Source organism: Paramisgurnus dabryanus, chromosome 20 (genome assembly GCF_030506205.2).
Source record: "Paramisgurnus dabryanus chromosome 20, PD_genome_1.1, whole genome shotgun sequence".
NCBI lineage: Eukaryota > Metazoa > Chordata > Actinopteri > Cypriniformes > Cobitidae > Paramisgurnus > Paramisgurnus dabryanus.
Genome location: NC_133356.1, coordinates 4,383,057 through 4,398,957, shown reverse-complemented (window position 1 = coordinate 4,398,957; position 15,901 = coordinate 4,383,057). Strand labels below are relative to the sequence as shown.

The 15,901-nt window shown below is 36.6% G+C and overlaps 1 protein-coding gene across 1 annotated transcript in view; it reads right to left on the bottom strand.

The window, feature by feature from the left end:
• The window catches only part of cpeb3 (cytoplasmic polyadenylation element binding protein 3), a 38,630-nt gene extending 22,752 nt beyond the window's left edge, over positions 1-15,878 (bottom strand). Inside the window, 4 exon segments of the mRNA XM_065296082.1 lie at positions 9,794-9,878; positions 13,241-13,938; positions 15,766-15,823; positions 15,825-15,878. Coding sequence (XP_065152154.1) covers positions 9,794-9,878; positions 13,241-13,938; positions 15,766-15,823; positions 15,825-15,863 — 880 coding nt within the window. The 5' untranslated portion in view covers positions 15,864-15,878.
• Between the last annotated feature and the right edge of the window lie 23 nt (positions 15,879-15,901).

Below are 15,901 nucleotides of genomic sequence, written 5' to 3'. Positions count from 1 at the left end.
ACAATAGTTCTACAGCATTTTATATTAATTTCGGCATTCACTAATACAATAAATTGCTGAAAAACTACATTGTTTATTCATTTTAGTTAAAGAGACAATTTTAAAAAAAATAGACTCATTTTCCAGTTCCCCTAGTGTGAAAATGTTTTTTTACCGTTTTGGAACCATTCATCCGAAAGTTGCGATTTTTTTAGGCCGATATGGCTAAATATGCATAATATCATTGTGCCTCCTGCAGCCATGTTACGGCAGCAAAGTCCTTGATTGTTACGCCGGAAAGAGAATATAGTTCCTGGCCATATCGGCCTTGAAAATTGTAACTTTTTATTAGAGCCCGACCGATATATCGGCAGGCCGATATTAGGCATTTTCCAAACTATCGGTATCGGCATTCATAATGGCCGATAAATGTAAATAAAAAAATTAATAAAACTGATGAAACAGCCTTCAACCATGTCATGAGTGTTGCCGTTGTATAGTTTGGCCACCAAAGGGCACTCTACAACCTCCCTGTTGGCAACATTCGTGTATAACGCGTCACACATCCTGTAACCTGCTGATCCAGCCAGACCCGGGCAGAGAGAACAACGGTTAGGTGAGTTCATGGTGAGTTGGTCACAAGACAATAAAAGAAACAAGTTTTTTTTTAAATGCATTATCATATTATTTTACTTAAAACTCATAAATAACTACAAATAACTAATTTTAGGGAAATCTGTTGATGTTTTGTTGCACGTTTCTGAAAAAAAACCCCGGCCGATATATCGGAATATCGGATTTTAAAACCAACAAACATTTGTATCGGTATCGGCCTTCAAAATCCTTTATCGGTTGGGCTCTTCTTTTTATTTTCCGTCAGTCTTAGTACACAATGTAACTACAGAAGAGTTCAGTTTTAAATAGGAAAAATATTGAAACTCTTTGGTTATTTGTTGCGCGATGCTAATGGTCTAATCAGATTCAATGGATTGTGCTAAGCTATGCTAAAGTGGTACCACCAGACCCGGAGATTGACTGAATGGATTCCAAAATGGTAAAAATCTAATTTTTTACTCAAGGGGAGCTGGAAAATTAGCATATTTTCAAAAAAAGTGGAATGTCCCTTTAATGCATTTAATAATGTTTACGAAATACAACCTTAGTGTAAAGTGTTACCTCATCGTCTTACCAACGTGAAGCCATTTTAGATCATGCACAACTTACAGTGTCTTTTACATTAAAACATCACTAAATAAGCAAAAAAACTATCAGTTTTCTTTTACAAACGTGTCGGTTTGCTTTAAAATACATATATTAACCCACTGGAGTCATATGAATTCCTTTTCTGATGATGGATGGGCTTCAAACATTACAAGGAAGGCATATGAAGAATGTGTTCGGCTGAAAGTCATATCCAACTAGGTTGGCATTAAGATGTGGGCTAATTTTTGGGTGAACTATTCCTTTAAATGTATGTCTGCTGTAAATTAAGTCTATTTTCAGGAGTACACCAGCACAGAGATGCACAGACACCAGAAAGCTATCGCTAGGTTGAATTCATGATGTCTTAAATTTGCTCTGCATAAGCTAAAAACACTTTGCTTTGATAGTTTACTTTTATTAACTGTAACTAACTTTGTAACTACTCAGCATCAGAGTATTAGTAGACTGTCTGCTTAATATCACTTTATTGTGACAGACATTCAACTGACTATAAGTAACTTTGCAACTACATGTCAACTTATTCTACTAACCCTAACGCCTTCAATAACCGACTCCCAACAGCCTATTAATACTTTATTCTAATGAGTATTAGTTGCCATGTAGTTGCAAAGTTATTTATAGTTAGTAGAATGTCAGGTTACACTTTATTTTGACTTTCCCCGCAAACTATACATTCATTCTCCTGGCGCAGTATACAGAATGTACAGGCATGTATTTGTGTATGTTTTGACACAAACAAATATGAGATCCAGGTTATGTTCAAGGTGCTATAGTAGTTAAACATGTATACAAACTAAATATCTTCCACCTCTAGACCACACACACATAAATGCAGTCAGTAATGTGCATGTGTATGAAGCAGCTGTTGATGTATTTTAAGAAACAGAGCTCTAATGTGGCAGCATTAGCAGTTTTGGTTATAAATGACAGCAGAGCCCTGGTGAGATTCCAGGGAACAAGCCGAGACCGGCTCGTACTCAAATCCTGATCACACATCTACATTCCCAGAGTCCCTCTGCCCTACGGTTATTCCACAGATGCCAAATATTGCCGAGAAATTTGCGCAACGTTGCGTTTCGACAGGTATACGGCCCTGGGAGACCGCAGGACGAATGCGGCAAATGCTTTTGGGTTTGCATGTGCTGTTAGGATTAGTGTGCTATATATAGGATCACTGGTGAGAAACAGCAGCCGGGCTGAGAGCGATTCACTCACACGTTCACCTTTTTGTGGTTTTCTTAATAAATTCAAATGAATGTAACAACAGCTCAACTGTCAGCGCATCTGTCAACCGTAGCAAAGGCAAATGATAATAATAATGATGATGATGATGACAATGAAGAGCTGCTAAATTGATTTGGAAATAACGCCTCATCATAATTTTATTTTAAAATATTAACACAATTGAAGAGACCCATGATTCATGTGTTTAAGAGTACAATGACTGGCATAGCACACACACTTTTTAAAGGTCATTGCTGACTCATTTGAACCAAATTATATTAACAGACATTAAAACACCTGTACTTCATCATCACCGCTTGTTTTCTACTAGGGCTGCACGATATTTAAAAAAGCACATTATGGATGTGGCATTTGCAGTCAAAACTTGTAATATAATTTCTTAGAGAATGCATTTATTACCAATATATTCTATTTATATTTTCGAAAAACTCTGATGTTAGAGTCCAGACATGATAAAAGTTTCAGTCTATACTCATGTTTTTAATTTTAGATGAGGGAAACATGCATGCGTAATGGATGTGACAAAAACGTTTTTGGGAGACAAAATACTTTTAGGAATTCTGTAAATTAAAATGCACAAACCAGAAGCAATAATGCACAAAAAATTAAATAAATTAAGTAAATTAATATTTATTTCAAATTATAAGGAATAAACAACTTGTGTATTTGACAATTTTGAAATTTGCACTTACTTAGCTATGGAACGTAATCAAAAAAATATTTTTAAAACTTTAACCAAGACTTTGCATGGGTAATCTCTAAACCACCAAATATTTACATCTGAGATATCAGTATGGTTATAAGCTTTGGGTAAAAATTGTACTTTTAATAATTAGGTTGACATTTGCATAGAATTGCCCATATGCAAAAACAGTTTGCGATATGGTAATGCCTTAAGTTTGTAAAATCAATTTGAACTTATTTAAATGTTTTTTTTACTGAAAATTATTTAACAAACATAAATGTTTCACATTCTTGATCATCTTCCACATGTCAAAACACGCACAAATGCTAATTTTCATCTTTGCTAAACTTTGTATACTAATATAGATGACCAAATTATTATTATAATTTTTTAGCTATTGCAAATTATTGTGATTTTCAATATTACCATATGCGCGTCTGCGGTATTTCCACAATTTTTGGTATATTGTACTGCGTTGCTTTCTAGCAAACCTTAATACTACTTTTAGCAAGGTAAAGTACCAACTTTGTATTGTGTTTATTGCCCATATGCAAAAACTTGCTAAATCATGCGATAAACAGTATGCAATATGGTAATACCATTTTCTCTTTGCTAAACTTTGACTATACATGACCAATATTTTTTTTTTTTTTAGTTATTGCAAATTATTGCGATATAAATATTCCCATCTGCGCGTGTCAAAGCATGCACAAATGCCAATTTTCTCTTTGCTAAACTTTGTATACTATATACATGACCAAATTATTATTATTTTTTTGTTATTGCAAATTATTGCGATATAAATATTCCCTTATGCCCGCCTGCAGTATTTCCGCGATTTTCTGTATATTGTGCTGCATTGTTTTCTAGCAAACCTAACTATTTTTTTCAGCAAGGTAAAGTACCAACTTTGTATTTTGTTTATTGCCCATATGCAAAAACTTGCTAAATCATGCGATAAACAGTATGCAATATAGTGATACCATTTTCTCTTTGCTAAACTTTGACTATACATCACCAAATAAGTATTCAAATCTTGTGTGATATTTCTGTGATTTCGGTATACTCTTCAGCCCTATTTTCCAGCAAACCTAACTTTAGCTTGCTGAAGATATCAAGTTTGTAATGTGTCGAGGCTACACGTGAATGCACTTATATGAAAACTTACACATCAAATTCTACTAGGAATTACATCAGTGTTTTTTCACACCCCAAATCTCAGGTAATACAGCACTGAAAACATCCTGTTGACATTTCCGTATGGGATGCAAATCACACGCTTCCTTTTCCCTTTTCGCTGTTTGATCTGGCCTGAACGCTGGAAGCAAATGTCAATGTCTTTTCCTTCAGCATGAAAGTGGCTTTCTAGTCTTGTTATGACAGAAACACGTACACTATCTTTCCCCAGCACGCTAGCTTGAAATAAAGGTTACGAACTCCTGAAGGCTTGGACCTTGGAGCGTTCATATCACTATACACAACAGGGCAACTAGAACTGAAGCAATGGTGTCAACGTTCACAAACCCCGTTGAATTCATGTCAGCAGTCGGATGCTCAAGATAAAACATAAAATTAAAGTGCAGAGTCTTTGAAATGCCAGCAACCGTCACACACCTTGAGTTTCCCACGGCTAATACCCATGGTTTGGGGAAAGACAAACATTACTGAACTATTAAAAGAAACGGAGCTGATAAACTGTTGAGGAAAATGGGTCTCACATGTGTGTCTCACAAAGTCTCAATCTAATTACGAGATTCGAAGCATTAAAGTTTGATTCGAATTATTGATTTTTAATCTTTGACATGATCTTACGCAGTCAATATTAAAAATATCAAGGTTATATTTTCACAAAATCTACTTTACCTTATGTAGGAGGATTTTATGTAGAAAAGTCATCACAAAAAAAGTTGTAGAAATGATTGTGAAATGAAATTTGTTTTAGCCTTATCAATAATTTTTTGTGTGTCTTCTGGGTCTAAACATACTGAAATGTGAACCATGACTGTCCATAAGACATTTTTATCAAGGTCAAAGTTTAAATGCAAACTAGCCCATGGTTGACAAACATCTTGCAACATGATCTTAGCTGATCTTTTAACTTGGGTCTGTGCAAACTGGGTCAAAATGAGCTCAGACTAAACCCAACAAATCTCAGGTCATTCTGTCAAACATGTCCTGGTGCCAACTGTGAAAAACCTGTTTGTCCAGATAGGAAGACAGTTTCCTAAAATAAACTCGTCTCATCTGCTAAATTACTAGTTTTTGACCTGAGTGAAATCAGACTGCAGCTGCTACTGTCTGCACCGTAGTCAAGTATTGGTTGATTTTTTTAACCTTTCACATGTAGGAAACAACTGATTTGTTTTCAACATTCAGTTTCTGTAAAAAGCGTTTTTTTTAATAGGTATCAGCTTATTGTGTGCATGCAAACACACTCAATAATGTGTGTGAAAACAAAACATCAATTAATTCGAAACTGAATCAGGATTAATGTGGACTCACAAGTGTGAAAACTGAACTGACTTCACCTCACGATCACCAAAAACCTGTATTGCTACGTACACACCAAATGCGGGGCATCGCGTTACTCACTCTAGATTACTCGCGGGATTTAACTTCGTGTCAAGCGATTTTTTGTTCAAGTTGAAGACGCGTTTAAGGCTAATAGCGCGTGTTTTCAAGGCAAACGCGCCGCGCATATCACGTCATTCGCATCGCCCCACGCGAGAACGCGTCTGATCGCATCTTTGCATTGACTTTGTATGTAATCTACTCCCCTAAATTGTTGAACTCGCGTTTGGTGTAAACCCACAGTAACTGTCCAGCTAAAAACCCAACAAATGTCAATTTCAGCTGTAGACTGTAGACTTAAATGGGGTCATATTTTTTTATTAATTTCTATTTTATTAATTTAATTTAGGCATTGAAACCCGAACGTGGGCGTAAACCTGCACGGTAAAAAACAACTATAACAACTTGGTCAATTCAACCTAGTATTTTAAAATTGACATAACTTATAAAAACAAGTTGAAATTGTTTAACTTAATTTGTCAAGTTAAAGTAACATTAAAAATGCATGTTGATTTGATAAAAGTGTTGCATTTATTTTACACTGGGAAATAAAAAAACACTTTAGCCACTTGACAAAACAGGTTTGACAAATCTTTAACAAATCTTATCAACAGTTCTGGTGTTAAAAATAGAAACTTTATGGCTTTCCTTTTTTACGACTGGGTGAGCCAAGTTTTTGCTATAACAAGAAAATAAGGCTGGTCGTATATGAATGTTTTTAAAGATTTACAAAATGAGCAATTTTCTAGATTGGTTTAGTAAATGCACTGAATCAGAGATGAAGTCTTGAGTTTTGAATGAGTTTTTGTTATCGCATAAAATCCAGGACAAATGGCTTCCTTATGATATGACCCATTTAACATCACCAGTGTTAAAATAAGCAAGAGAAAGAAAACATTTACACATGCAAATGTCTTAAAGCTGATCCTTATTGCTCTTGATCTGAATGTAATTTCTAGAGGTAGACCGATTAATCGTTTTTGCCGATTAATTGGCACCAAGTTAATTGGTGGAATAAATGGCTATCGACAAAAAATCTATCCCGATTGTTTTTCCGAATGTGTCTGTTTCTTCATATCATTATGAAGTCATTAGTTTGCTGAATAGATGCTGCATTAGCAGAGAAACAACAGCAGGAAGTTAAGTTTGTCATCAAGGCAATAATATTAGTAGTTTTATACAGCTATCGGCTACGTTAAAATATCCAACAAATCAAAATCTAATTTCAGTTCTTTTTTATCATCACTACAATACATCTTTTGTTATTTTGATTAGATAATCATTAAGTGTTAAAACAGAAACAAATAAAGTACAAGACTACACATATAATAGACATTTATGTTATTTGAATTTTACCAGTGAGTATTTCACAGAAGTATTTACTTCAATACTTATTAATATAACTAATATATTTTTATTTATTTAATTTAACACATTTTCATGGTTCAGTACTGTTGTTTTATTACTTTTGTAATACATTTCAGCACTGTTTCACTTTGAGTGTTTTTTAATCCAGTATCCATTTTAAAACTAATCGGTCGATGAATCGGTTATTATCGGCAAGTAGGGACCAACTTAAAGTCCACCGTCAGTCGACCTCTAGTAAATTCTGCCTAAAAACCTTGGCATGAGAAGACAATGTCATAGGATTGCGTGAACTCAGCGCTTTATTTACATGCATCAGAAGTGAGCTGTTTGCCAGGGTTTCTGGTAGTCAATCCAGATTCACGACTTTTTATTTCAACAAGCCACCAACCCAGAATTCAACACTCCAACTGATTCATTTTCATATACAAACCCTCAACCATGACAATCCAACAGGCACGTGATGAGAAAAACAGGTCGACGCATGAGAACGTGACAAGGCCCCTGATGTTGCTCTCCATGCATCCAGCACATAAAAACAATCTCTCTCTCTCTCCCACTGTTCATCACATTCAAACACTTCCATTGTCTGAGAGAGGAAAGCCATCTCTCGTGATATCCCTTGAGACTCCAGTGTGATTTTTAAACATCATAAAAGAAATTTCCCCATCAACTTTTCTTTTCAGCAAATGGTTTCCTAAAGACTTTTGATCTTCTGAACACAAATTTAAAAGTACACTTGGTATTGAAGAAACGCTCAATACAAGTTCAATATTACAGACAGAAATGTTGAAAACAATACTGCTTGGTCCCTCAGTTATTTTCCAACAAAACAGAATGAAGGTAAATTATAAAGTATACCACATCTTTGGCTTTGCAAAATTAAATCTAAAGCTTGTATTTTTTAAAAACACTTTAATCGGAGTTGTAATTTTTGTTAAATTATCCATTTTGAGGTAGAGACCAGCTGTATGAATAGTTATGCAAAACCCCTTTCTGATGTGCAAGTCACCATGCTACTGGCATGACGACAACCTGAAAAATAGGTTAACTTGCATTAAACATGGAAAGTTACTTTAACATCAACTTTAGGTTAGAGATGTACTACTAGTACAAAATATAGGTGTAAATGGGAACCAAAACATTATGTGATCTGATCACTCAAATCACCTTTGTAGAAAGTCAGAAATACAATAATGTGTCGTGATGTATCCCACCATTTAATGCCATTAAAGGACCACTACTCGCATAGCATACCATCATTTCATCTAAACAAGACTTTTAAACTTTAAACTTAAACCTGACTTTTCCCAGACAGGGATTAGCTTAAACCAGGACTAGGTTTTAGTTAAAGGATTAGTCCATTTTCTTAAAAAAAATTCAGATAATTTATTCACCGCCATGTCATCCAAAATGTTGATGTCTGTCTTTGTTCAGTCGAGAAGAAATTTTGTTTTTTGAGGAAAACATTCAAGGGTTTTTCTCATTTTAATGGACTTTAATGGACCCCAACACGTAACAGTTTAAAATTGCAATTTCAACGGAGTTGCAAAAGACTCTTAACGGTCCCAAACGAGGCATAAGGGTCTTATCTAGCGAAATGATTGTCGATTTTGACAAGAAAAATAAAAAATATGCAATTAAAAACCACAACTTCTCATCTACCTCCGGTCCTGTGACACGCCAGCGCAACAGCGCGCCAGTGCATATTTTTTGTGTCAAAAATGACAATCGTTTTGCTAAATAAGACCCTTAAGCCTCGTTTGGGATCGTTTAGAGTCCGTTGAAACTGCAATTTTAAACTGCATTAAAACTGTTATGTGTTGGGGTCCATTAAAGTCCATTAAAATGAGAAAAATCCTGGAATGTTTTTCTTAAAAAACATAATTTCTTCTCGACTAAACAAAGAAAGACATCAACATTTTGGATGACATGGTGGTGAGTAAATTATCTTGATTTTTTTAAGAAAATTGACTAATCCTTTAAATTAGGATATTTAAGTCATTTTTAAAAGCATAATTTATGAACAAACATACACTGGTTTGCATCTTGAGACACAACACTTGCCCTGATATATTTTAAGATATGTCAGAGCAAGTTGTTTTCGATCAAGACAACATTAACATTTAAGTCAATCTGGGACTTGGCCTAAGCCCTGTCTGGGAAACCACCCCTAAAAGAACCACTGTATGATTGAAATTTGGATACGCCAATACATATATCCAGTTCATGGTACCTGATGTTAACATGCAAACAGAGAACCACTTGACAACATGAACATCCTGTCCCAATTGGTCACTGGAGACACAACTAATGCACGTTCAAGTACGGTCTGTTTCGGCTGTGTGTCAGCGGGATGGTATAAATTGACAAACAGGTGAGATATCTTGTGATCTCTCAAGGTATCACATTTGGTTTTGAATCGCTGTGCATGTGTGTTTATGAAAGAAAAGGTCAGATCTGACACTGCACATTGTGTATTGATGTGAATTCATTGAATAAAGAGATTAAACACTGTATATTTGCAGGTAAGCCAATGGTTCTTTCAAAATGGTTACAGTGTTAGAAAAATGCACTGAAAACAATAAAAATATCAAGCAAAGCCAAAGGTTTTGGTGAATGAAGCAAACAGAACATAAAACATGAACGTACTATATAAATAGCTTTAACCTCCAAAATATATCAATGATATCATTGGTGGACTGGTGACAGGGTGCTGTTTACCTTTGTCATGGTCGGTCCTAATCATGTCCATTAGGGAATTCTCCAAAGTTTGCAAATTAAATGGGTCGAAGGGTCGATTCCTTTCCTAAAAGACAAAATGGAGAGATCAGAATTTAAAGATGAGCTACTCACAAATATCACAGAGCATGCCTTAAAAAAGGAGAATCAGTTCTCCTATTCCAGTTAATATGCTAAGAGAAGTAAACCATGTGTAGGTTGACTTCCCACTATGTGTAACACTTATGGACCAGCTCAACTTTTGCCCCCATGGCAGGCAGCACCATCTCCTATATAAAGGGGACATGACTTTTTAGATGTCAAATAAATCTTTGGTGTCCCCAAAATATGCATGTCAAGTTTTAGCTCAGAATATCATAGATAATTTATTATATCATGTTAATATTGCCACTTTGTAGGTGTGAGCAAAAATGTGCAGTTTTTGGGTGTGTCCTTAAAAATGCAAATGAGTTGATCTCTGCACTTAATGGCAGTGCCGTGGTTGGATAGTGCAGGTTAAGGGGCAGTATTATTATAACAAGATCCCCTTCTGACATCACAAGGGGAGCCAAATGTCAATGACCTATTTTTCACATGCTTGCAGAGAATGGTTTACCAAAACTAAGTTTTCTGTTTTTTTTTTCACATTTTCTAGGTTGATAGAAGAACCGGGGACCCAATTACAGCACTTAAACATAAAAAGTCAGATTTTCATGATATCTCCTCTTTAATGACGAATGCTGTGAATTTTATACTCCTGCTGTGCTGGTTGAGTATTGATCATGCTGGTATTTTTGCACGGTCAACAGCATTAGTTCTTGCCCTCTGACAGTCAAACACAGAACAGAAACCCAATGAGACGGACAGCCTAACATGAACTCCATTAAAGAGAACGAACAGGGGAATAAAGGCGAAAAGAGAGCGAACGAGTGGAAGTGTGTGGATGAATACGGCAGTGGACAGAGGCCAGCAGAGGAAAGCGCCACATTGTTTGCACATCGAGCCCATTGTCACGCAACCGGCAGAGCATTCAAAAGGCGATATTTCCCCTCTCGCGTTCCAGATAAAAATCTGCCCGCTTGGTAAAATCATGAGCAGTCAAAACGCTGAGCTTTTCACTTCAGTCACTATCAGACACAAGGCAAACATATCTCAGCATTAAACAGCTACGCACACACACACACATGCCACTTGTGCTTTGGCTGAGGTTTGGCTAAAAGCGTTTGCCAAATATGTAAGGAATAATTGACACCGGGCCATTGAATTATAAGAAAATAATGCACACCCAAGGTGTGTGTTATTTTCAAATAATTCAAAGGACTGAAGTCAATTATTCCCCTTATACCACATAATATGTTGCCGTACTTGTTGTTAGATTAAACATTTCTGTACAATATTATTTTATGAAAATTGGCAAGTCATTTGATTGCACTCTTAAAATACTGGGTTATTTTCAACCCAGTGTTGGGTCAAAAATGGACGAGCATGGCCGTTAGGTTTAATTCATTAATATTTGACCAAACAATGGGTTAAAACATTGTAGTGCAAGTAAATTACAACCCAATGGGCAGGGTTTGTCCCTTTTTGACCCAGCGCCAGCACTGGGTTTAAAATAACCCAGCATTTTCAGAGTGTACAGATGAAAACATAGGCACCACCGGAAAGTGGAACGTAGCCTATACTTAATAAATGGAGGGAGGTGTGTGTTTCCTATCATGTCCTCATGAAAAAACACATCTTGATGAAAGCACAAAATATGTTGCCAGATGAAAGATTTATTACTGTGCTTTTGTAAGTTTGTATTACTTCTGAGAAGAAGACATGCATCATGCAGCTTTTCTCTACCAAACCCTATCCAAAAATGTAAAGTGCTGCGATAAAACTGGTAGAAATGTGCAGGGATAGATATTTATTCAGTTTATTAAATCTCTTTTTATTTATTTATTAAAGCTCTTGTTTGTTTTATGAGTAAATCTGCTGTTTTAAATAATATAGACGCTAGTAAAATAAGGATCAACTGCTGGATCAACTGACATTCCTACAAGCTAACAGGCCTTAGGGAATGTTGCTCAGGACAAAAACATTGGCACACTAAATCATAAATGCCATATCATATAGCTAAACATCACAACCTTAAAAAGCACAAGACAATTTAAAAAATATATATATATATATATTTGGTCTCCCAGGCATATGTTTACTACATAAATTAATTAAAATAAAATGCTTCAGTGACTGCATCTTTCAGTGTTTTTTGTAAAAAAAAAATATATTGATGACTTAACACCATTAAGTGAAATTTCAGACATGCCAAAACATATAAAACATAAATGTGAATGACTCAGCAAAACATTCATGAACATTAATCCTGCTAATTATAGAGGCAAACCTTTTAATCTTACACAAAAATGTGTCTTTCGAGTCTTTTGAGCTTACTTTTTGTATAAATGTCCTCTATGTGAGAAAATCACTGTCAACAGAATAGCTACAATGTTTCTGTTCATGACAGCACAGCAGGCCCCGCCCCTTCGTCCAACAACAACCAATCAGATTCGAGTGGTGTTCCCTTTAAACGCCCCTAAAGGAGCTTCAGATTAGCCTGTGATTAGAATTTGAACCTTTCCACCTTACTATAACATTTATAGGTAGGGCTAGTTAGATAATTGTAAAAAAAAATTACAAAAATTAAAACAAAATATTCTTTTTCAAATAAAAGATAGGGCCTATAGACGGGTTGCACGGCGACGTCACTAACTGGTTGCGCGCGCAACCGAGGGGCAGAAAGAAGAGACGTGCATTGTGTTGTATGCTAGTAGCGGTGTCTGTAAGTCAAAATGCCAAGGAATTTTTGCGTGGAAAATAGTACCAACAGAGTCAGTGCTGGGTGCCTGATGTTAACATACCAGTAGATGCGACTATTACGTTACTAGCATTATAATTATAAAATTATAATTCATACATGTATCACAGTAACACTGCAAAAATAAAGACAGAAAAACAGATACAACTAAAATCAAGTCTTATTTATGTACAAACATTAAAGAACGCTTCAATAATTAAGGTTGTTGCAGTAGCAGATCAGCTCACCAATCGGTCTTTCTGCCCCTTGGTTGCGCGCGCACCCTGCAATGTTTGTAAACTTGCAACCCCTCTATACATTGTAAAATATATATATATGAACAATTAATGGATATTTCTGCGAATTATAGTTTAAAAGTACGTTTTATAATAAATAAATCTATTCAAATCTGTATGAATACATCATGTCTATACTGTCCTAGTGAATTCATTTACGATTCATTTTAATACACAAGGGTAAAATTAACACACAAGGACATTTTTCCTCAAGGACACAACGACCACAATGCCAAATGTATGCGCAAAATACTCAAATATAAATTTCAGGTATGATCTTTAAATGACAACATGCATTTTTTCATACAATCTCACCTGAAATGGCAGCAAGTTGTTGCTGTTGTCGGTTCTAAAGGGTTCTGGAGGCTCAGAGATCATCCATGGTTTTTGCAGGGCTCCGGGTCTCTGATATTTCGGGGGTGCGATGACATTACTCGGGAAGGGTTTCTTGGTTGGAGACAAGTGGTTGAGCGGAGACGGGACGCCGAGCCCGATCGCTCTCCGCGGGTCTCTGCCGCTCCAGGGATTCGCCGCGGAGCTCCACACGGCGTTCTGATGGTTGTTCCAGGCGGATGAAGAGGAGGACGACGCGGACACTTTATTGATGAGGGTCTGGTGACTGTAGGGGTTTCTCTGGTTGACATTCACCGGGGATCTTCTCATCTGCGGGGAAAAATTCCCTCCGTAAACCGGGTTGACGTGATGGGGAAAGTTTTGGAAAAGCATCGTGCCGTTTACCGAGGGAATCCCTTGGAAAAAGCTCTCGTCTACGGTGTTGGTGGACCAAGTGCTGCCGAACGACGGTGATAGAGAGGATCCGACGGACTCTTGGTGGAAACCCAAACCCGGCAATACTGGAGACTCCATGGCGACCCGCTCGTGGTTCTGCTCGTCCGGGATCGGCAGGTCGGAGGGGGTCGGGGTGGATGGAGACTCTGTATTTGACGGGTCTTGATGCTGGTGAGACTGAGCTTTGCTTTTGTCCATCAGTAAATCATCCTGCATGTTTTGAGCTGAAACAGATGATCAGTTATTATTGAGGAGACTGATCGGAATAGGATTAATATTATTGAACCCCATCTATCAGCAGCTGTAGCCTACTCCCGTTTAATTCTCCCCTCACTCATGTGTCCGAATACGAATGAAGGGGGAAATGCTTGGAGGTCACCGATATTCACCAATTTTCGCCACGTCTCGTTTTTCTCTCACCGGAACTCCAGACAGAAATGAGAAACTGATTCTTGTTCCTGTTTTTTATCACAAGCCCCGCCTCCATATTTACATACGTCAATAAATACAGCTGCGTCCTTCAGCAAGGTTAAAGTGAACCACTTATCGAGTTTAAATACACAGTGCCATTTTTGAATTAACCAAATATTTGAGGTAAAAAGGCGGGACTTCATGAAACACTGAGAATAACTTTTAGTCAGGGTGCAAGAAATACCGTAAATTGCCCAGAAAAAACATGCATGGTTCTAAGCATAAGTTTATGTTGAGGTGTTTTGACTTGGATGGTCTACAGAAGTACATGGCACAGCTCAGCAACGAGGTTATATTTGCTGCAGGATCTTGGGTTACACCCAGCACTGCCGCACAAAACATCTACGCAACATAAATCCCATGCAACAGCACCATGGCTTACAGTCCATGCCTGTATTACAACTAAAGCAACTGGGAATTCCCAGAAAAATTCCAGTCCTATTTCATAATATTGTTCGTTTGTTTTGTTAAATCTTAGTTTTTATTTACTTAGCAAGTACCCAAATAGTAGGCTATCTAAAACAGATCAATAAGAGGTTTTACTAAACATTTAAAAAAAGTGCAAGTATTTCAACATACCTCTTAATGATCGGAGTCAAAAACAAAAAAATATTCCCACGAAAAACAGGCCATGGCATGCGACAGTTTCATCGACTTTAATGAATAAATGAACTCAATGCGTAAACAAATTTTAATCAATAACAATCGTATAAAGTAAAGAGCGATTCTTTGAAAGATCCCGTCTGTTAATCCTTAATTTGCTGCAGTAGATCTGCATATTCAAGGTCATTACAGAAAAGCACTACAGCAGCACACGGTGACCAAATAATGCCTTAAATTAATATAATGTAAAACGATACAACACATGCATATACATTATATTCCGTTTCAAAAAATGCAACGGGTTACTGGGAAAGGAATCAATCCCAGCCCTTTAATCCGCCGCACACAGCTCGTAGTATAAAACACACACATAACATGCATCTGATGGGTTGAATTTCTTTCTTTTCCTTCTTTCTTTTTCGTCTTGTACATGAATAAGACTTTACCTTATCGTTCACCTTTTGGGATTCTGTAAATAAGCCTATTTCTGTTTGTCTCGGCTTGGTTTTGATATGACAGATGAGCTGCCCTTCTGCAGTCGCCTAAACAGCTGATTGACTGCGACGCATGCCTGGTGCACGGAGGGATTATGGGAATTGTAGTTTTCCGGTTGCAAGCACCTAAACTATTAATGCGGTTCAGCATATTTAATATTATAATATAAGCAAAACACAGTGTCGGTTTCCCATGGTGTGTGGTGAGGATAAGAGATGAATAAAAATGCATTTCTCTCTGATTCTCATTTTTATTCTAACGCATTGTATTTTGATGAAAAGAATGATTTTTTTCCTTAAAAATGAATTAAACAGATATAAGTAAACAGTTAAACTTCCCAACTATGGATCACACGCAATGTAAAATGAATGAAAGCCTTAGTGCTCACAGATTTGGTTATAATTTTGTGCCATGTAAATAAAGTAGCCACATTAAAATGTACAGTGTAGTCAGTTTTACTGAAATAGGTTGACTCTCCTTACCGCAGTACGAGGTGTTCTGAAGCCAAATATGTATCTTCATGTTGTTCAAGCAAGCAGGCGTAGTCCCTCTTGCACTGGGCTGCCTGCCTGTTAGACATCAATGTAATATTTTGGGCTAGATGCGATAAAGACTACA